Raw genomic sequence first — 23,110 nt, forward strand, 5'->3', positions numbered from 1 at the left:
TCCAAAACAATCCACACGATGTGCCCCTCGGCGTTAGTTTATTTTTTATTTTACTTCCCAGCTGGTAATAGGCTTGAGTTAAGAAATTTACATCTTGAAGCCATTTTTGTGCAGGACAAAAAATGGCGTTGATAAGAAATAAAGCAACGTTTGCTATATTCATTTTTATTTATGCATAACGTTTACAAACAATATGTATAGGTGTGAAATTCTAAAATTCAGGTTTTTTTGTGAAGATAAAAGAAACAATATGTCGCAAAATCTTTGAGAAGATTTTAAACATAAAGTCCATTATTTTTTTGTTTTTCCTACCGTCTATTGGTAGAATGTGGAGTTAATCACAGTTATCCCGAGCAATCCCGAGCGAGGATCCCGAGCCACGACCGATCACACACGCATAAGACCTGTAAGACTGTTAACGCTGTTGACGGCCATTACGGTTGCTACCACCGGCTTATCGATTATAACAATCTGTTGCAAAGTTATTACCTGGCTTGAATTTTTTTTTTAAATAGGTGTGTAAGTTGTGTGTATTCTTTAGGGAATCATCAGTATCATTCTAAAGAATTTATATTTTCTCGTGTTTTGAGAAAATGCTAGAAGCGAATACCGCTCGGTTTCGTGATATTCCGCAGTTTCAAGTTCTATTTGGGATTCTTCTAAACTTCTCAGCTGCCTTTCTGATGTTCATATTCCAGTTGGAATACACATTTTTACCGTGTTACGTATAATAAGATATTGTGTGCTTTACCGTGTTACGTATAATAAGTCTGTGCTGTGAGAACAGAGAAAGCCAAATCAGTATGTGTTCGTACACAATTATTAGTATATTTCCTTACAGACTTGGGCAAATATTCGCGGCTAGGTACAAGTACGGTTGTTAGAAATATCATTTCTTATCAATAGGATTCTACAAATCAATTCATTTGCAACCCACAAAACGTGTGATAAGAGAAGTTTTCATGTTATGAAATATTGTGCATTCTCAGTGCCAAGAATTCTGTTACAAGGAGCCAAAGAAATATTTCCTGCTGTGAGAGAAAGGATGGTAAGTGTTTTGTGCTTGTGTGCGCAGAAGAATTTTATTATGTGTGAATTCTCATAGCCTAAAATGTAAACATTATATACCAATCTTGTGTTAGTTGAGAAACAGGCTCTTGACTCAGCTCAGTACACACCATCGTGGTGGCTGCGATATGTGGATGACACATTTGTGGTCTGGCCTCATGGTCCAGAGAGATTGATGGTGTCTGCGATATGTGGATGACACATTTGTGGTCTGGCCTCATGGTCCAGAGAGATTGATGGTGTCTGCGATATGTGGATGACACATTTGTGGTCTGGCCTCATGGTCCAGAGAGATTACAGAATTTCTTCTACCACCTAAATATTTTAAGGCCTTCCGTCTGCTTCACTATGGAAACTGAATCAGACAGTGTTATTTCCTTTCTGGAGGTTCTGGTAATCAGGAAGGAGACAGAACTGGTCACACAAGTCTACAGGAAACCCACCCACACTGGCCAGTATCTCAACTTCAAATCTAACCTTCCGCCACATGTAAAAAGAGGCTTGATTATAAGTCTCCACGACAGAGCCTCCACCATATGCCAAGATCGACAAGATTTGGTCAAGGAAATTAACAACCTGAGACATGATCTTCAGTTGAACTGTTATCCCCAAGGTTTTGTTGACTCAGTCATTAATTCCTAGGGCAGTAGTTCAAAGAAAGAGGGAAAGCCTCTGTGCTTTGTATATATTCCATATCTGAAGGGTGATTCTGAAAAGTTTAAATGGATAGGGAATCGATACAACATTAGGACCATCTTCAGAACAAAACACACTCTTAGGAACTCTCTCGTGAAAACCAGACCGAAAAGAGATCCGCAACAGATGGCACAGTGCGTCAATAGCATTCCCTGTAAATGTAGCAGAACCTACATTGGTGAAACACACAGACCTCTGGCTGTGTGGCTACATGAACATAGGCATAACCTGGAAGAAGGTCTTCTAGAAAAATCAAAATTAGCTCAACATGCCGATGAAGAGGGACATATGATAGGCTGGGATGAAGTTAGGATTTTGGATATTGAAAGCCACAACATGTATAGAAAATACCAGGAAGTGGCCCATATGGCATCCTTGGTCAGCCCAGTCAGCCAACCCAGTGTGGACTTTTCTCCCATCTGGATCGCCATTATCTGTATGACGTGATATATGCTTTATTGAATTCTATTAAGTTCTCAATTAGATAAGTGTGATTTACTCCATTGATGACACTAGTAGTAGACACTATTAGTTTTCACTATGTCTCCTTTCTGTTACATGCTTTGGGATTCATGGACTTGGTTAGTTTGGTTTCGTGGCATAATTTCTGCATCCCTATCTATCATGGTTCCACGCATGTGCGTGCTTGGAACAATTTTTAATGTATATTTTTCCTGTTAGCTCTCATGGACTTAGCTTGGTCTCAGGTATTTATAGCCTTAGTGTTTTAGCCAGCAAGTCATGATGCAAACCAGGCCATGAATATAAAAGCTGAAGATGTCTCAGACTCACAAGAGAATGGGGATCCTGTTCAAATAACAGTTCAGGAATTAAAGGCTGAACCTGAGGTGAGCTGTATGTTTCTGTGTGTAACTCACCTCAGGTTCAGCCTTTATCTCCTGAACTGTTATTTGAACAGTATCCCCATTCTCTTGTGAGTCTGAGACATCTTCAGCTTTTATATTCATGGCCTGGTTTGCATCATGACTTGCTGTGTATCTCTCACCATATGGACCCACCAAAACCTTCTCTGACTTGGACTTGGACTTTTTTTGTAAATGACAATGTGGAGGCGGGGTCGAATACCTCCACTGGGACCCTGTGAGTTGTAAGAGGGGACAAAAAGGGAAGTCTCAAATCTGAGACACTAAAATATGGTCACGAGTCCCAAGGGACTTGGACCCAAGAAAGGGGGCACTGGCAAGGGCCAGCAGCATATATGAGTACAAAAGACAGACCCATCCACTGGTCAGAGGGGGCGCCACACAAAATCAAGACCGTACCTGTCAAACAGTGATAAATATCTGGTCATGAGCCCCAGATGGAGCTTGAAACCAAGACTGACTGACTGACCGACCGAACGTCAGTCACTGTGTGACTTTGACTTTGACATCAGTTGTCCAGTGATTGAGGGACCCAACAGAGTAGGTGTCTTCCCTCACCTGAGGACGGAAAGAGATCCAATTTCCGAAACGTGTTTTTTCTTAGTTATTTAGAATCCAAACCATGGACAAAGTCCAAAAACCCAGTATCTCTTTGTGTTAGTTTTCATCGTCCATCTGGGGAGTTTACATAGTTCTTCATATTATAACAGTTTGGTATATACAGGGTGTTTCACGACTTTAGGGCATAACTGCAGGAAGTGATTTCCTAGGTCTTTGTGATCAAAGAAGTTCATATAAAAATGTGGCCGATTTTGGACGGTTACGGAGTTATGACCGTTTTTTTCATTCCTGTACACACCCTCATGTGAACCACGTCTGTCAGCTGGCAGGTCACTAGTTTTAGCCAGCTACAGACAGAGTGTTCTCGTTATCTGGACACATGAGAGCTACCTAAGGCGGGGTGGGTTCGTATGTTCGGCGTGGTTCACAACCGAGCGGCAGCCTGTGTTGTGGCCAGCGGTGGCATTTTTGAAAATCAGCTTTAAGCACCAGTCAGTTCAAATTAAAGGTAATTTCACGAAGTTAACTTTACATTCATACTTTAAATGTATCATGTATTATGCTGGTTTATTATTTTGTTCCATTTATTGTCAGTAATCGTTACCTTCAATTCTGAGTTTAAAACGGTCATAACCCCATATCCGTCCAAAATCGGACACATGTTTATATGAACCTTTTTGATCACAAAGACCTAGGAAATCACCTCCTGCAGGTATGCCCTAAAGTCGTGAAACACCCTATGTATGTAGGAGAGAGAGATATTCAAGGAGAGTGATGTGGGTAGATTATGTAGCACACATGAGAGAATGAGAAATTCATACAAAGGTTTGGATAGAAAACCTGGAAAATGAGACCACTTGGGGTGATATTTGTGCAGATGGATTTTAAAGATATAATTTTTTGTTGTTTGCACAGGGTTTGTTTGTGTTGGAATGCAATCATGATGGGCATGTGTGAACACAGTAATGAGTGCATAGGTAACATAAAGATCAGATATTTTCTGTACTGCCACAGGGTCCATTGGATTCTGAGGAAGGTCCCTGCATTATAAACTTAATGGTTTTTGAGATTATGAAGTCTAGAGAAGAAATCTGCAGAGACCAGCTTTTATGGGGTAGATGTAATGAAAAACAGCTACAGCAAAAAGAGCATACATTGTTTGATATATGGTGTTGTACAGGCATTACTGATAAAAGATATGATGGTCTTACAGAACTATACAAAGTCAGAGAAGTTTTTAATGGGTCCATGTGGTGAGATATACCCAGCAAGTCATGATGCAAACCACGCCATGGATATAAAAGCTGAGGAAGTCTCAGACTCGCAAGAGAAAGCGGATCCTGCGCTAATAACAGTTCAGGAGATAAAGGTTGAACCTGAGGTAAGCTGTATGTTTCTGTATGTCCACTGTTAGGAAGATATCACAGATAGGCAGTAATTCCAGTTGTCTCTCTCATCTCCATCTGTCTGGCTGTCTGTGCACATGGAACAACTCCACTGTGCTGCTGACTGTCCTTTGAATACCTTTTTCTGAAGTGTCTCTAGACATTTATAGTTTGATGAATGAATGTTGCTTGTGATGTACCACTTTTTTTTCTTTTAAGCAGTTCTGATGTAGATGAAATTAAATTTTGTGTAGACTGAACTGTGTTTCAGAGAAATTCTGTAGCAGCAAATATCCTTATGTAGTCACAGAGCTGTCACAGGCTGATGTCGGTAAGTCATGTAGTGCACCTGTGAGAGTGAGAAATGCATACAAAGTTTTGGAGGGAGAACATAAGAGAAACAGACCACTTGGGAGACCTAAATGCAGATGGAAAGATGCTATTAAGGTAGATTTTAAAGAAGTAATTTGGAAGGGTTTGTACAGGGTCTGTTTGCCTTAGGATACAGAGCCATGATGAGCATGTGTGACCACAGTAATGAGCCTTTATGTACCATAAATAACTTCATGGAGCTGTGTGAGACTTTCAGAAGATACCAGTTGCTTGGCCACTGAAGAATTTCCCGACATTGTATGGAACCTGAGAGTTTATTAATTTGTTCCCTAGAACACATCACATATCCCTATCCAGGCCATACCACTGCATCCTATGTCTCTTTATGATCAATTTATATATTATCTTGCAATCTGTGCCTAGATCTTCCTAGTGATCTCTTTCTTTCTGCTTTTCTCAACACGTCCTATATGCATTCCTCATCTCCCCCATGTCTGCTATATGAGCTGCCCATCTCATCCTCCTTGACTTGATCATTTTAATTATGCTTGGTGAATGAAGGTTATAAGTTATGGAGCTCCTCCTTAAGATATTTTAGGTATGAAAGAAAGCAGATATATTCTGTACTGCTGCCATGACCATTTTCTCTCAGGAAGGTCACTCAGCTATGATCAGAATACTTTCTAATGATCTTGATAGATGTAAAAGTAAAGTAAAGCTATCCCTGTAACAGGCTGTGAAGGCCCATAGGGTTGTGTCACATTGAGGATCCAACATTTTCTCTAGACAATAAGTTCAAAGATGGCGGTAAGGTTGTCAGCCTTACGTGCCATCCGAACTTCATTCCCCAGGAAAATTATTTAATTCCTGGTGCTCATTTCTGTTAGAGGCTGAGTTGACCCAGGATTAGGTCAGTTGAAAGAAATCCAACGACCTCATCGGGATTTGATCCCACGACCTTCTGACTTGTAGCATAGTGCCACAACCAACTATGCTCCCGTGTGGCCCCTCTTGATAGATGTAGAGAAGAGAATCTGTACAAAACAGCTTTTATGAGCTAGATGTAATGAGAAGCAGCAGTAGCTAGGAGAGCATAAGCTGTTTAATGTGTGGTGTTGTGCATCCATTTCTGAGAAAGATGTGATGGTTTTTACAGAACTGTACAAATTCAGAGAACGTTTTAGTGGGTCTGTATGGTGAGCCATACCCAACACCTCATAATGCATATCAGGCCATGAATGTAAAGGCTAAGGCAGAAGAGGAAGAGGATCCTCTTGCAGTAACATTTCCAGAACTAAAGGCTGAACCTAAGGTGAGTTGTATGTGCACTGTTAGGCAGATAACACAAATGTGCAGAAGTGGCACTTCTCGTTCTCATCTCTATCTCAGTCTGTGCCTGTGAAGAAGCTCCACTGTGCTGTTGACCAGATTTTGAAGGTTTTCTTTCTAAAGTGTCTCTAGGCAACTGTAGTTTGTTGAATGTTGCTTGTGATGTACCAGTCCCATTTTCTTTTAAGCAGATCTAATATAGATGGAATGAAATACCGTGTAAACCAAATGTTTGCATATGATTCTGTAGTGGAAAAATCCTTCACATTTTCCTTGTCTGTCCAATCCCCTGAACAGTGCTTTGGTACTACATCATAGGGTTCCCAGGATCTATAAATTTTTTGTGTTTATGTATCCCTGCAAGTGAACCCATGCTTCAACAGAAAAGAATGTCAATTGTGGATCAATCTCATCTTGAGTGATACACTGTAGAAACCAACTGCAAAAATGAACCCTGTTAGCTGGATCTCACAGCTGCAAGGCATGTATTACTGTTGTCTTATATGGTTTAAGCTGCAGTAGTTGTGTTGCCCTTCTTGCACTCTGCTGTGACACTCCAGTGTTCTTTGAGGTAGACATTGAGCACCTGGCCCTTATTCTTTTGTTTTTTTGTCTAGTAAAGAGTCTCGTTAATCGAAGTTTATTTACCAATTTGTGAATTGTTTGTCTTCTGGGAACTCTTTTATCACAAAATTTTCACAGGCACTTACTAGCAGAATTGAATGCGTCATACAGAAATACACATTGCTCTAAAGTATACCGCATCATTGTAGAACACAGTGCTCACTAATTGTAACAGAAAAAATTACTAATGGAGTTGGTAAGTTTCATCCACTGCTGTCAAATCATAAACACATTCCCATGCATAAACCCCAATAATTATCATGAAACATAATCCTATCAAGCAGTTCACAAAATTAATAACTTCCCTTAATTCCAAACATTATCGACCATCAGATATGCTCATTCTGGCAAAATTCGTATTTGACTCACAGTCGACGGTGTGCTGGTTGCTGTGAATCGTGGAGCCATGAATCAGTCAACAACTGTAAGAACCTCCCTGTACAAATACAAAAAGATAAATCTACTCAAAGATAAACGCAATGAAGACGAAAAGCATTATTTTGTATGAGGTGGTATCTGATAGTTCCCAGACAGTTATTTTTGCAACTGCCTCAGTGAAAGAACATGAGAGGGGAGGCTAAAGGTCACACTTCTGAAAGCCTATTGCATCAGTCTGTCACGTGTCACCACACTCTGATCATGCATTCTTTTTACTGTAGTGATATTTTGACTTAATGTTTCATTTTGTCTGCAATGGATGGCAAAATGAAGCAATGTGTCTGTATCAAGTTTTGCGAGCAGCTTGGTAAATCCACTGCCAAAACCTTTGAAATGCTTTTGGAGAACATTCTTTAAGCCAGACAGCGGTTTTTCAATGACATTCACAGTTCAAGACCGGTCAAGTATGAATTGAAAATGACGAACATCCATGGTGACCAAACACCAGGAAAACAACAGAAAATGGTGAAAAATAAAGAACTCATCCACAAAAACGATCATCGAACGATGGATGAGCCTGCAGACACAATTGGGATCAGTTATGGATTTGCCTGGAGATCTTAACAGAAAATGTGGAATATGCACCATATTGCTCCATCATCAGAACAACACACCCATTCACGCATCCTTGAAAACAACAAAGTTTGTGAATAACAACATAGTTATCTTTTTTTTTCCCCCTTTTCTTTTTTTAATTGCTGGTGGTGTGGGACTAAGTCTCCTGTACTGCGGCCCCTTCTAGCCTAGTGTAGTAACCCCAGATGATAGGTAAGGGTGATTGTGGAGCAATTGGTGGAATGAAGATTGGCAAGGGAAACCGAAGTACTTGGAGAAAAACTGCCGCAGCGCCACTTTGCCCACCACAATCCCACTTGACCAGACCCGGAATCGAACCCGGGCTGCCGCGGTGGGAAGGCAGTTACTAACCACTCGAGCTGTGGTGCAGCCTTAACATGGCTATTGGTCCCCATCCTCCCTACTTGCTGGACTTAGACCCCTGTGATTTTGCTCTTTCCTGAATTAAAAATGAAACTGAAGGGACGTTTTGAAACAGTATATGACATGCAAAGGGAATTGCAAGTGGTACTAGACAACATTGAGGAAAATGACTTCCATGGCTCTCTTGAAGCATGGAAAAAACGATTGGAATGCTGTTTATGTTCCCAAGGAGACAATTTTGTAAGAGATGGCAGACAAATTAAGTTAAGCCATTTTTTTTTTACCTAATCTGGGATCTTTCCAGTACACCTCGCATAGTATTCACACAAGGTAACACATACACCGAGCCAGTCATGGTAGCTGAGCTGTCTAAGGCATGAGCTAGGGCGCAGCCTATTACTACTACTACTACTGATACTACCATTTTTGGGGAGGGGGCCATGATGTTTTCTGTGATGATTCTTCTAATGTTGAATGTGAACTGGAAGATGTGCTATCATGCTATAAAGAAATTTATATGCAAAAATGTGAGATGGGATTTTTTATTTGTTTCATTCTGGTCCGTCACACTAACAATTACAAATATAAATCACTCCGTCCAATGTGACCTGTAAGATTTTTACTACATGAAAACTTAACACCCTTACATGTTTCGGTCTGTGCGGACCATCTTCAGAGGGCAAACATCACTACAAATTGGAAACCACCATCACATAAGTTGTTTAGACGTAAAGTACGTACACTTACGAGGGGGTACCCAAAAGAAACCGAACTTATTTTTTTTAAACTTATTTATTCAAATTTTAAGCACAAACCTTCAATCCCCTTCAAAGTACTCTCCACTTACACTAATACACTTGTCTAGTCTTTTATCAATTTTTCAAAACATTGTCTAAATTCATCTTTTGAGATGCTTGACAGCGCCTCAATCGTTTTTTCCTTTCATGTCTCTTTTCATTCGAGGAAAAAAAAAAGTCGCACGGGGCAAGGTCGGGTGAGTATGGAGGGTGATGAACAGGGGTCATACCATTTTTGGTCAAGAATAGTCATACAGACAGGGCTGTGTGAGCAGGGGCATTGTCATGATGGAAAACCAGTCACCCGACTGCCACAAATCTGGCCGTTGAGCTCCAAGTCACTCCCAACAGCTCCACAATTTCTTCAATGGTCCGTCGTCGATCTTCCTTGATGATTTCACGAATTTTTTCAACATTTTCATGTGTTCGGGCCATGGAAGGACGACCAGAACGAGGTTTGTCATCAATTGACATTTCACCATTTNAGCTCTGCCCACAAAAAAATTAGTTTGGTTTCTTTTGGGTACCCCATCGTATATGCTACAATGCATAGTACACAAAATAGAACATTTCACAAACACAGCAGTTTCCTGGGAATGTAAAGTTTTTAACAAATTATATAAAATTTCTTGATGCTAATTAAATTTTTTTTTTGTATTGTCAATAATTAAAATTCATAAACCATGCAGGCTCGTGTTCGTCCTCCCATCGTCCCTCTTATATGGGGCAGATATTGTGCCACCTGGCTATCTTGATGTGGAGGTTCTTTATATCGTCCAGGGTTTGCTCGTGGCTGCTGTGCTGTTTTCACTGTTTTTATATAATTTTTTAAAAACTTTACATTCCCAGGAAACTGCTGTGTTTGTGAAATGTTCTATTTTGTGTACTATGCATTGTAGCATATAAGTGTACATACTATACATCTAAACAACTTATGTGATGGTGGTTTCCTATTTGTAGTGATGTTTGCCCTCTGAAGATGGTCCACAGAGACCGAAACATGTAAGGGTGTTAGTTTTTATGTAGTAAAAACTTACAGGTCACATTGGAAGGAGTGATTTATATTTGTAATGTGAGATGGGACCTAGCAAGTTTATGAAATGCAAACCATTCATACAGGACCTTCCAGGTTTCAGTGTGTACACACCCACACAGAATGTAAAGTTATTGTACTCTATAGTTTGGATGGTAGTGAAAGTTGCGAATTCAAGGTACTGATGTATTAAATTTATGTATGTAAAATATTGTTATTTTAATGCAGTATAATCATTAGTTTGGAATGGGTGCATAAGTTGTTTTGTGGATTGTTGCATTGCGATTCCTTTTTTAAAATATTTCGTGGATGGCTTTCTGCCTTCTCAGTTTACAGACACGTGTGTTAACCTCTACTATAGCAGTCCTTATTAACTCTTGTTTACATTATTTGTTTTTGGTGGAAGTTCGCCCTTTAAGGGGAATTGTTCCATCAGGAAGCAGGAAATCATGTTAATATGACTTTAAATGAGGTACAATTGCCTGACACATATATAGCTGTCTTAATATTATGCATCCTGTTGTGTGTTTTAAACGAAGTACATAATATGTGTTGTGCAAATATAAATATTGTCAGGAGTTGTTTGTTTGTAATGCGACAAATAACTTCACGCATACGTTATTGTACACTCGCTCTTACACTTACACAATTTATAGTGTCCCAATTACTTCTTTTGCTGTAGTCACTTCCTGGGTTCAACTGTCTTGAATCCATTCACTCGATACAACTTAACAACTTAACATATTTTCGAAGGCTGGAAACCAACTGTTAATGCTCAGTTAACTCCAGTGAATACTAGACTCCAGCTGCACTCAGTAACTGCTAGACTTCCACTGACTCCTTAATCATTCCAATTTCTCTTATAAACCTTCAGCTGGACAGTGGAAAACACACCTCGCTCCCCTATTGCATAATCACCATGTTTACCGATTGCCTAGCAGTAGTCACTGCACAGACTCGCCTGTTGTTTGATGTCAGCCTAGCAGGGAGAGGTTTTTACCAAGCCTTGTGTAGTGATAGAATTAATGGGGGTATATGATGTCACTCATGGCAACTCAAGAGTTCACGTGCCACCTACTTCCTGTTGCGCAATCCACATTACAATATAAATGCTGTCAGGACTAATAAACAACATTCTAAATTCACACAACACGTTATGCAAACTGGAAATACTTTTGACACGATGGACCAGACCATGAAAGTATTTCATGCAGAAAGGAAGGCACCAGAACTCAACACATTAGAAAGATATTATATATATGAGACATAATGAAGAAAGGTCTACAGATGAAGGATACATTTACAGAAATACATAACCCCATATTCAACGTAGCGACAACATCAACACAGTGAGCAGCCCATACACGTATCATCATAAAAAAATCAAATATACGTAAGTACATATACTTATGTAACCTAATAACATCACACTCTCAAGCCTGTCCATATAATAATCAAAAAGCTGTTACAGATCACTCTGAATAAATATCCTGTTGTGTGACATACAAAATAATGAGCATAAGCTCCACAAGACGATAGTAAGGTCAAGACCACATGACCTAACTCATGTAAGAAGATCCCGATACACAGGGGCCCCACATTACAGTCACTTCTACCACCAGAAAGTCACGAAGATTTAAAGAGATTTATCGAAATATATTTAATTTCCATTTTAGTACAATTTTAATTTTTATGTTCTAATCTTTAATCTCTAATTTTTAAATTTTATCATCTGAGTATTTGAAAATTTTAACCGAAAGACTCAATTTATACATTGAGGATATATATATATATATTATATATTATATATTGAAGAATTAGATGCAAATTGTTAAATGCAATTCAACAAATGAGACTGGTATCATTATAGCGAATTTATTGAACACCCGCTCTCACAACCACACAATTTACAATCTCACAATTACTGCCCTCAGCAGTATCACAAATACTTCTCGTGTAGTCACTGCCATGCACTCGATACAACCTGACTCGGCGACTGCTACAATTCAACTAACTGGTTAATCGTAACTCACTAGTAACTCACTCGTTACTGGCTCAATCCTCACTCACTACTGAACAGTGTTCGCTGCTACTACTTTAGCCTCGGCACGGACAACACAGAAAACAGTTACGTGATAGGTACCGCTGTTGCCTGACGCCGTGTTTACCGATTGCCTAGCAACAGTCGTTGCACGGGCTTCCCTGTTGCATGACGCCATGTTTAGCAGTGTCACTAGCAGCGCTGTCGAGAGTTGTCTCCTGCTGCATAGAAACTGCAGTATCCCTTGGTAACAACGCAGTCGCTCTTCTGCCACATCACCGCGGGGGAGGATGGCGCCCACCGAGCATTGCGTACTGGTGGAAGTTGTGGGGGTATGTGACATCACTTGTGAAACCACAGAGTTCACGTGACCCCTACTTCTCGTTGTGCAATCCACGTCACAATATATATATATATATTGTCGTGTAAGGGGTACGCATGATGAAATGACGGGTTCTATTTCTGATGATTGGATTTGTTAACAGTTTGGTTACACACTCTCTTAATTACAATCAAATACAGCATTTTCACTGATTTACACACACCTCATTATCCACTGTTGCATGCTCCATCGCTCTCATGAAGTCTTCTACATCACACTTGACATCCTCACAGGCACCCTTCTTTAGTGCTGGTTCCACTTCGCTTGTTTCCACCACTCTCGAGTACTCGTAACCGACGAATACTCTCATTGTGTAGCTTCTGCACTGACCACACAGAATACAGCCTATATTGTTGGACATGTTTACTGAGCAATTGCCAAGCAATGGACTACATAGAAACCAGCTACATGATAGCAGCCACTGTCGCATGATATCGCAGCCTAGCGTGGAGGGGTGTTTAGTTAGTTATTGGAGAGTGTGGGTTTCCCCATGCACTGAGACCTGTATTGGTCCATTGTGCTTACATCTATGATTTCTACCAGTCTCTATATCCTACCGGTACTTGAACACAGCATCGATCTGGGACACCGCATTCAGCTTCAGAATACCTCCATCCTCGCCACCAAGACCCACTATATGGATCGCATCATTAGGGAGGCAATTGAGATTGAACTGCATCCAGAAAATATGAACAGAGAGGGGGGGTTTTGTCTGAGCAAGTCTTGGAAACATCTCCTCTGTTCTCTTAAAAAACCCCCACCGGGATATGACGCCAGATCCAGAAGGCCACACAGGCCATGACCAACCAACATAACCCCCCCCNAGGCTTACGGGTTAGTGCCCAGCCTTTAACCTTGCCTTTCTCTCCCCTACACAAAAACCATGCTTGTCCCAACTCCCTTCCCCCCCTCCCACACTACTGTTTTCACTTGTATACTTGCACTTTCCCCCTTCCTTCTCTGCTCTCACATATTTCCAACACAGTCTGCTTTTACCGTTTCTCACGGTCTCATCGCATGCAGATTTCTTATATTTTTTCTTCTACCCTGAAGATGGAGGCGATACGTTCCTCCGAAACGTCGGTTAACACCACATATACACGGTGCCAAATCCCAGAAGACTGCTTTCTTCATAGAACAGAAATGTTGTAATACTGGAGAAGAAACGTCTAAATGACGTTATATGTGGTGAATAATTGTGTAAGTGTAAAAGTGACTTTTCAATAAATATTCCTTCAAATCCGAGAACACACATAGTTTCATGTCCCGTTGCCTAGCAAACATGCGACAGTATATGGATTCAGGACTTTTGCTGATCCATATGCATCCTTTCTTTGTATCATTTTTAGCTTAGCCTTTATTTTTATTTCATTTTAGGAGCTTTTCCAGTATTAATTAGATGCCTGTCAAGCCTTACAAATGCATACTTTTATTTAATTTTGCAATTTGTTAAACAGTGGCAGTGCAACTTAACTTCTGTTGACTGAGAAACCTCCATATATGCTGATGGACTCAGGCACACACCATACAAGGGGGTATGCTCTCTCTGTCACCACTCTCAACCCTACCGATTTAACATCTCACTGTGCTGGGGCTTCAAAGTCATTTCTCTTCTTATTAATATTTTTCATGGTATTTACTCTCATTTTCCAGGGTGATTTGAATGAACTTACATTTCTACATGGTGAGGAGCGACAATATTCCTGTGATGTATGTGGTGATTCATTCAATCAAGAGCAAATTCTGATAGCACATCAACACATACATAGCGGGGAGCAGTCATTTTGTTGCAGTATGTGTAATAAGTCATTCAGCTGTAAGACTTGTCTGAAGACAAATCAGAGCATACATACTGGAGAGCAGCCGTTTTTCTGTGATGTGTGTAGTAAGTCATTCAGTGTTAACAGTAATCTGAAGACCCATCAGCGCATACATACTGGGCAGCAGTCATTTGTGTGTGACATTTGTAATAAGTCATTCATTTCAAAGTGTGATCTGAAGAGGCATATGCACATACATACTGGGGAGAAGCCATTTTGCTGTGACATGTGTGGTAAGTTATTCCGCCGTCAGAGTAGTCTGAGGATACATCAGCATATACATAGTGGGGCGAAGCCATTTTGCTGTTCTGTATGTAATAAGTCATTCAGTCGGCAGCGTCATCTGAAGATTCATCAGCGCATACATAGTGGGGAGAAGTCATATTTCTGTGCTGTGTGTAATAAGTCATTTGGTGTGCAGAGTTATCTGAAGGTTCATCAGCGCATACATAGTGGGGAGAAGCCATATTTCTGTGCTGTGTGTAATAAGTCATTCCGTGTGCAGAGTCATCTGAAGAGGCATCATCGTGTACATACTGGGGAGAAGCCATATTTCTGTGCTGTGTGTAATAAATCATTCGGCATGAAGAGTAGTCTGAAGACACATCAGCGCATACATAGTGGGGAGAAGCCATTTTTCTGTGCTGTGTGTAAAAAATCATTCTGTGTGCAGAATAATCTGAAGAGTCATCAGCGCATACATAGTGGTGAGCGGCCATTTAAATGTAACATGTGTAATAAGTCATTCAGATGGGTAAATAGTCTGAAGATACATCAGCGCACACATGTTGATGTGTGAAGTAAATCATAGGGCAGTAGAAATGGGTTTCGACTGAAGGAACAGTTTGTGTCTTGTAGCATGCCACAGTATTTCATGTTGTAATTAAGACAGTTTTGCTGTGTGTGACATGCTACATTTTTTAAGAATGCTACTAGGTATTGGAGTTGATTGTGGGTGACGTACAAAATAATGAGCATAAGCTCCACAAGACAATAGTAAGGTCAAGAGTACATCACCTAACTCATGTAAGAAGGTACTGATACACAGGTGCCCCACATTACAGTCACTTCTACCACCAGAAAATCTCGTCAACATGTTGCAGTCACGAAGTTTTAAAGAGATTTATCAAAATATATTTCATTTCCATTTTAGTACAATTTTAACTTTTTTGTTTTAATGTGTAATCTCTACTTTTTAAATTTTATTATCTGAGTATTTGAAAATTTTAACTGAAAGATTCAATTTATACATTTAAAAACACCCAAATGCACAATAAGGATCCTTATTGAAGAATTAGATGCAGATTGTTAAATGCAATTCAACAAATGAGTCTGGTATCATTGTACCCCCAATGATGACCCAGTATAAGGGTCAAAACATGTAGCATCATTAAAAATAAATGCTGATACGATAGTGTCTGCTTTGTTTTAAATGTAGAATATTGTTGTGTAGACTGCATGCTTTTGTATGCATTGTATGTACGTATGTAGCTGTTTCAGGATATTTGCACATTTGCTTCAACACAGTGTGGTGTGCCTAATACCATTTCGCACAATCAGAAGTAGTGGCCTTTTTCTGGCAAAAGCCAAAGGTTTATATTACCAAGGAATCTTGTGTGGCATCCTAAGAGATGACTCATATGGATTTGTTCATGGTATCAGGGTGGACATGTCATATATATATATTGTCATGTGTTGGGTATATGTTACGCGACAAGTAACGTCACGCCTTATTTCATATAGCGAATTTATTGAACACCTGCTCTCACAACCACACAATTTACAATCTCACAATTACTGCCATCAGCAGTATCACAAATACTTCTCCTGTAGTCACTGCCATGCACTCGATACAACCTGACTCGGCGACTGCTACAATTCAACTAACTGGTTAATCATTACTCACTAGTAACTCACTCGTTACTGGCTCAATCCTCACTCACTACTGAACAGTGTTCGCTGCTACTACTTTAGCCTCGGCACGGACAACACAGAAAACAGTTACGTGATAGGTACCGCTGTTGCCTGACGCCGTGTTTACCGATTGCCTAGCAACAGTCGTTGCACGGGCTTCCCTGTTGCATGACACCATGTTTACCAGTGTCACTAGCAACGCTGTCAAGAGTTGTCTCCTGCTGCGTAGAAACTGCGGTATCCCTTGATAACAACGCAGACGCTCTTCTGCCACATCACCGCAGGGGAGGGGGGCGCCCACTGAGCGTTGCATACTGGTGGAAGTTGTGGGGGTATGTAACATCACTTGTGAAACCACAGAGTTCACGTGACCCCTACTTCTCGTTGCACAATCCACGTCACTATATATATATATATATATACAGGGTGTCCCAGGAGAATGTGCCAAACTTTGGGAAGGTGTTCCTTATGTTATAGTATGCCGATATAACCCAAAACAGCTATGTCCAAAGTTGAACGGTTACGGAGATAATGGCCCGAGAAAAGTGTGGTCTTCTGGGTAGTCCACGCACTGTACCGGTCTGCTGGCATGTCTTATCTACGTTTGTCCTTGAGTGTGGTGATGGCAGCTCATATTAGCCCCTTACACTCGCATACCAGAACGCGCAGTCAGCAATGTTACTTCAGCGCTTGCCATTCATGTGTCATGTATAGTGCTTGGAACTCTTAACAACAACTTTGACATGGTGTGCGAGTTTTTTGTAGTTCAATTTAACAGCTTCATGTCACTCACAGGTTAGTTTGATGTTACGTACATTATTAACATTACAGAAACCACATATACCTGCCAGTTTTAATATGTATTTTGTAATCAACAAGTGTGTAACACCGGTCAAAGTTTCACACTTCTCTGGCCATTATCTCCGTAAGCGTTCAACTTTGGACATAGGTGTTTTGGGTTATATCGGCATACTTTAACATAAGGAACACCCTCCCGAAGTTTGGCACATTCCTCCTGGGACATCCTGTATATATGTACGCGTGATAAAATGACGGGTTCCAGTTCTGATGATTGGATTTGTTAACAGCTTGGTTACACACTCTATTAATTACAATCAAATACAGCATTTTCACTGATTTACACACACCTCATTATCCACTGTTGCATGCTCCATCGCTCTCATGAAGTCTTCTACATCACTCTTGACATCCTCACAGGCACCCTTCTTTAGTCCTGGTTCCACTTCGCTTGCTTCCACCACTCTCGAGTACTCGTAACTAACGAATACTCTCATTGTGTAGCTTCTGCACTGACCACACAGAATACAGCCTATATTGTTGGACGTGTTTACTGAGCTATTGCCCAGCAATGGACTACATAGAAACCAGCTACATGATAGCAACCACTGTTGCATGACATCACAGCTTAGCGTGGAGGGGTATTTACCGAGTGTCGCGTAGCAATGGCTGGGTGAGGTGTGTGATGTCACTCGCACTTCCTGTTGTGCTATCCAATCATTCACAGAGTTATTGCCTATCAAAGTAATGATACAATCCGAAACTCTCCATGTTGCACGCGTGCCCTGAGGCCTCCGGTTCAACAGTTCCTGCATAGAGCAAATACGCCACATTATACTTTATTTATATATATATATACCGTTAGGCTGTTTGGAAAGAACAACCTTTAGGAGGCAGCAAAGTGGCATGCAGCCAGAAAGCCGGAGTAGTTTAGATCAGGGTTGATTTCCTAGGCAACGAGCAACGTTCCTATTACAACGGCTAGGAATCAGAAGGCATCTAATCCTATACAGTAGCTAGCAATATCCAAGCAACGGATTGTTCATTGCATAACAGCGGGCGGAATTAACCCTTTGACAATGTGACAGTCCAATGTCAGCCAGAGGCCAGGAGAGTTTGTATCTGATGTTAGCAGGAAAGAGTTCTTATCCAACTAGAACAGAAATGTTGTAATACTGGAGAAGAACCGTCTAAATGACGTTATATGTGGTGAGTAATTGTGTGAGAGTAAAAGTGATTTTTTGATAAATATTCCTTCAAATCCGAGAACACACATAGTTTCATGTCCCGTTTCCTAGCAAACATGAGACAATATATGGATTCAGGACTTTTGCTGATCCATATGCATCCTTTCTTAGTATCATTTTTTTAGTTTAACCTTTATTTTTATTTCATTTTAGGAGCTTTTCCACTATTAATTAGATGCCTGTCAAGCTTTACAAATGCATAATTCTATTTAATTTTGCAATTTGTTAAACAGTGGCAGTGCAACTTTACTTCAGTTGACTCAGAAAGTTCCATACATGCTGATGGACTCAGGCACACACCATACAAGGGGGTATGCTGTCTCTTGTCACCACTCTCAAACCTACCAATTTAACATCTCACTGTACTGGGCTTCAAACTCATTTCTCTTCTTGTTAGGATTTGTCATGTTATTTACTCTCATTTTCCAGGGTGATTTGAATGAACTTAAATTTCTACATGATGAGGAGCGACAATATTCCTGTGATGAATGTGGTGATTCATTCAGTCAAGAGGAAATTCTGATAGCACATCAACGCATACATAGCAGGGAGCAGTCGTTTTGTTGCAGTATGTGTAATAAGTCATTAAGCTGTAAGAGTTGTCTGAAGACAAATCAGAGCATACCTACTGGAGAGAGGCCATTTTGCTGTGATGTGTGTAGTAAGTCATTCAGTGTTAAGAGTAATCTGAAGACCCATCAGCGCATACATACTGGGCAGCAGTCATTTGTGTGTGACATTTGTAATAAGTCATTCATTTCAAAGTGTGATCTGAAGAGGCATATGCACATACATACTGGGGAGAAGCCGTTTTGCTGTGGCATGTGTGGTAAGTCATTCGGCCGGCAGAGTAGTCTGAGGACACATCAGCATATACATAGTGGGGCGAAGCCATTTTGCTGTTCTGTATGTAATAAGTCATTCAGTCAGCAGAGTCATCTGAAGTTTCATCAGCACATACATACTGGGGAGAAGCCATTTTGTTGTAATGACTGTAACAAGTCATTCAGTCAGCAGAGTCATCTGAAGATTCATCAGCGCATACATAGTGGGGAGAAGTCATATTTCTGTGCTGTGTGTAATAAGTCATTCGGTGTGCAGAGTCATCTGAACATTCATCAGCGCATACATAGTGGGGAGAAGCCATATTTCTGTGCTGTGTGTAATAAGTCATTCAGTGTGCAGAGTCATCTGAAGATTCATCAGCGCATACATAGTGGGGAGAAGCCATATTTCTGTGCTGTGTGTAATAAGTCATTCGGTGTGCAGAGTCATCTGAAGATTCATCAGCGCATACATAGTGGGGAGAAGCCATATTTCTGTGCTGTGTGTAATAAGTCATTCGGTGTGCAGAGTCATCTGAAGATTCATCAGCGCATACATAGTGGGGAGAAGCCATATTTCTGTGCTGTGTGTAATAAGTCATTCGGTGTGCAGAGTCATCTGAAGATTCATCAGCGCATACATAGTGGGGAGAAGCCATATTTCTGTGCTGTGTGTAATAAGTCATTCGGTGTGCAGAGTCATCTGAAGATTCATCAGCGCATACATAGTGGGGAGAAGCCATATTTCTGTGCTGTGTGTAATAAGTCATTCGGTGTGCAGAGTCATCTGAAGATTCATCAGCGCATACATAGTGGGGAGAAGCCATATTTCTGTGCTGTGTGTAATAAGTCATTCGGTGTGCAGAGTCATCTGAAGATTCATCAGCGCATACATAGTGGGGAGAAGCCATATTTCTGTGCTGTGTGTAATAAGTCATTCGGTGTGCAGAGTCATCTGAAGATTCATCAGCGCATACATAGTGGGGAGAAGCCATATTTCTGTGCTGTGTGTAATAAGTCATTCGGTGTGCAGAGTCATCTGAAGATTCATCAGCGCATACATAGTGGGGAGAAGCCATATTTCTGTGCTGTGTGTAATAAGTCATTCGGTGTGCAGAGTCATCTGAAGATGCATCAGCGCATACATAGTGGGGAGAAGCCATTTTTCTGTGCTGTATGTAAAAAATCATTCTGTGTGCAGAGTAATCTGAAGCGTCATCAGCGCATACATAGTGGTGAGCGGCCATTTAAATGTGACGTGTGTAATAAGTCATTCAGTTGGCAAAGTAGTCTGAAGATACATCAGCAAACACATGTTGATGTGTGAAGTAAATCATAGAGCAGTAGAAATGGGTTTCAACTAAAGGAACAGTTTGTGTCTTGTAGCATGCCACAGTATTTCTTGTTGTAATTAAGACAGTTTTGCTGTGTGTGACATGCTACATTTTTTAAGATTGTTACAAGATATTGGAGTTGATTGCTGTTACTAATTTTTCAAACTGATGGGAATTGAACTGAGTCACATCATACAAAACATCTGTGCAAATGAGTTCCATTTGATTCTGATTGCTGAATGTGCACAATTCCCTGTCTTGTTGAGTGGGAACAGACATGACATTACATGACATTCTCCTACAGTTATGATGTTAATTCAGCTGTGGAAGCTAATGATTAGTAGAGCATGGTCACTGAAACTGAACGACAGCTTATACACATAATTCAGCAGCGGCATATGTTTTTTTTTTCTGTATGTTATCTGTGCTCTTCTCCCATTACATGTGATTAAATTCGTCAATCACTTTGTTACAGATTGATATATCACTTGGATTGAGTATATTCAGATAACTTTTATGAATTGGTCAAATGAGTGCAAACTACGCTATATTGGACATTGCAGATGAGACGTGATACAAGGTATATTGATTATAAAATGAAAGTTAAATAAAATATGTTTAATCTCCTTGTGGAGAAATAAAATAGTACAGAGAATTTAATTCAAAGGATCATGAAAGACTTCCCTACATATTTTCATTGTGAATATCAGCAGAGAAACTGAGCTGTCTGTCATGAGATCAAAAGAGAAAGTGGTTTGGCTTTGAGGCACTCCTTTTTGCTTTAGGTCTCCTTTGCCTTAGAAGGCAAAGTAAATTTAAGTGTGATTATATAATTCTATAATAAAATTAGGTAATGCCATTAATATTATAAATTTAAATTCAGAGGTTTCATGTTTTGAAATGACACGAGTAATAGCTTTTAAGTGTACTTAAATTCAGTGCAGTTAGGGCTGCCCTCCATACCAATTTTGTTGACTGCCCGAGTGAACATCACTAGCTGAAGCCAATCTCTGATTACTGACACTATTCTTGCCAAGGAACGCTTCCCTCATTTTGCATAAGATCTACCATACATTCATCCCTCAATAACTTTGAATCAGCAGATCTTTTCGTCGTGTGTGTCTGCATCACCAGAACTGATCCTGCTCCATGGTCCAGGAATGTGTTCCATTTTGTGTCTCTTCTCCATATAAAGTAGTGTGCAGTGCATGACTGGATTTGCAAGTTGCAGTTGTCCTCAGAAAATTTGAACGTAGGCTGATGCTGTGTATTCTATATGCTTAAAGAAGGGAATATAGAGTGAAATCATCTGGCTCAGGATAGAGGGCAGTGTCCAGCTGTGAACAGAGCATTGAATGGTAATGAACACTTGCATTCTATAACATATTGGTAATTCATTGAGCGGCAGAGCAATCAGTAGCTTCTCTGGAAAGGTGCAGCTGTGTGAAGTTGATTAATATTTTGCATTAGAACTTCTAGACTGATTTCCTGGAACTGGAATTTGATGTTGACCCCATCCTGCTGAAGTAACCCTGCCAGTGCACTTCGGTTTAATTGGCCTTAACACTGCGATGCCAATACAATAAACTTCTTATTTTGTGATATGTTTGGCAGCTGTGTCGGTATTCAGACTACAGAGCTTGAAATTGTAGGGTAATTATGGAGAGATGAGTTGGGGGAAGTTGTGACTTAATTTAAGGTAAGAAATTTAAGAAATTTTCCTCTCGTGACTGACAAAAGTGAAAAGGCTCAGGATCATCTTCATGCAGATATTTTACATGTAATGCATTCAGGAAATAAGAATTTGCATACTACACTCAAGTGCCAAAAGTGATGGGATAGCAGTATGTAAATTTATTTTTAAGTGGCGCCACCATCCCTTGACGGCTTGGGAATGTATTTCCACCAGACTGAATCAAAGCTTGTCTTCTTTCAAGAAATGTAATTTTGCATTGTTTTTTTTTATTTATTTAGTTTCAGACATATATTAATTACTGCTATATAAGTAACTCCAGGGAGCTGAGTTAGTAATCGTTAATGGAAGTTCTTATTTTTGAGACCTCACATCCCACTAGCACCGAAACTATTTTAATGTATATAAACTTGATGAAGTGACAGGAGGTTGGAGAAAACTGCATAATGCAGAGCTTCTTAACTTGTACTCTGCTCCAAGTATAATTAGAATGATGAAGTCAAGGAGGATGAGGTGGGCGGTGCATGTAGCAAGAATGGGGGATACGAGGAATGCGTATAGGATATTGGTGGGAAAGCCGGAAGGAAAGAGACCACTGGGAAGACCAAGGCGTAGGTGGGTGGACAGTATTAAAATGGATCTTAGAGAGATAGGATGGGATGGTATTGATTGGATTGATCTCGCTCAGGATAGGGACCAGTGGAGGGCTCTTGTGAACACGGTAATGAACTTTCGGGTTCTATAAAATGCTGGGAAATTCTTGGGTAGCCACAGAATTGGCAGCTTCTCCTGAAGGGCTCAGCTCCATAAGTAAGTAAGTAAGTAAGTAAATAAGTAAGCGTTATGTCTCCTTGTGAACATATGTCGTGCACAGCGAAACAGCTGCTTGTATAGCTGAACCTGGTGTACCTTAAGTGAAGTAGAAGAAAACAAATGTTTCTGAATTGAGCTTCATACACAGAAATTCAAA

General features: G+C 40.3%; 1 protein-coding gene across 5 annotated transcripts; it reads left to right on the forward strand.

The window, feature by feature from the left end:
• Positions 1–341: 341 nt before the first annotated feature.
• On the forward strand, positions 342–21,243 carry LOC111872890 (zinc finger protein 271). 5 transcript variants are annotated; one of them, XM_033754869.1, is made up of 5 exons: positions 342–515; positions 990–1,048; positions 4,423–4,590; positions 6,084–6,239; positions 18,719–21,243. In XM_033754869.1, exons 2-5 carry the CDS (start codon positions 1,046–1,048, stop codon positions 20,438–20,440), a joined length of 2,049 nt encoding a protein of 682 aa, XP_033610760.1. In that variant the 5' UTR covers positions 342–515; positions 990–1,045; the 3' UTR covers positions 20,441–21,243. The 5 variants fall into 5 exon arrangements, with proteins under 5 accessions (XP_033610760.1, XP_033610761.1, XP_033610762.1 ...); XM_023867145.2 differs by having other exon boundaries at positions 343–515; positions 907–1,048; XM_033754870.1 differs by lacking the exon at positions 990–1,048.
• Positions 21,244–23,110: the final 1,867 nt, after the last annotated feature.

Source organism: Cryptotermes secundus, unplaced genomic scaffold (genome assembly GCF_002891405.2).
Source record: "Cryptotermes secundus unplaced genomic scaffold, Csec_1.0 scaffold371, whole genome shotgun sequence".
NCBI classification, from domain to species: Eukaryota; Metazoa; Arthropoda; class Insecta; order Blattodea; family Kalotermitidae; genus Cryptotermes; species Cryptotermes secundus.

Excerpts from the sequence above, each read along its gene's own strand:
- LOC111872890 (XM_023867145.2), top strand. The coding sequence starts at position 968 with ATGAAATATTGTGCATTCTCAGTGCCAAGAATTCTGTTACAAGGAGCC. Across the intron at positions 1,049-4,422 it reads CTGCTGTGAGAGAAAGGATG|AACTATACAAAGTCAGAGAA; the intron begins GTAAGTGTTTTG and ends ATGGTCTTACAG. Across the intron at positions 6,240-18,718 it reads AACTAAAGGCTGAACCTAAG|GGTGATTTGAATGAACTTAA; the intron begins GTGAGTTGTATG and ends CTCATTTTCCAG.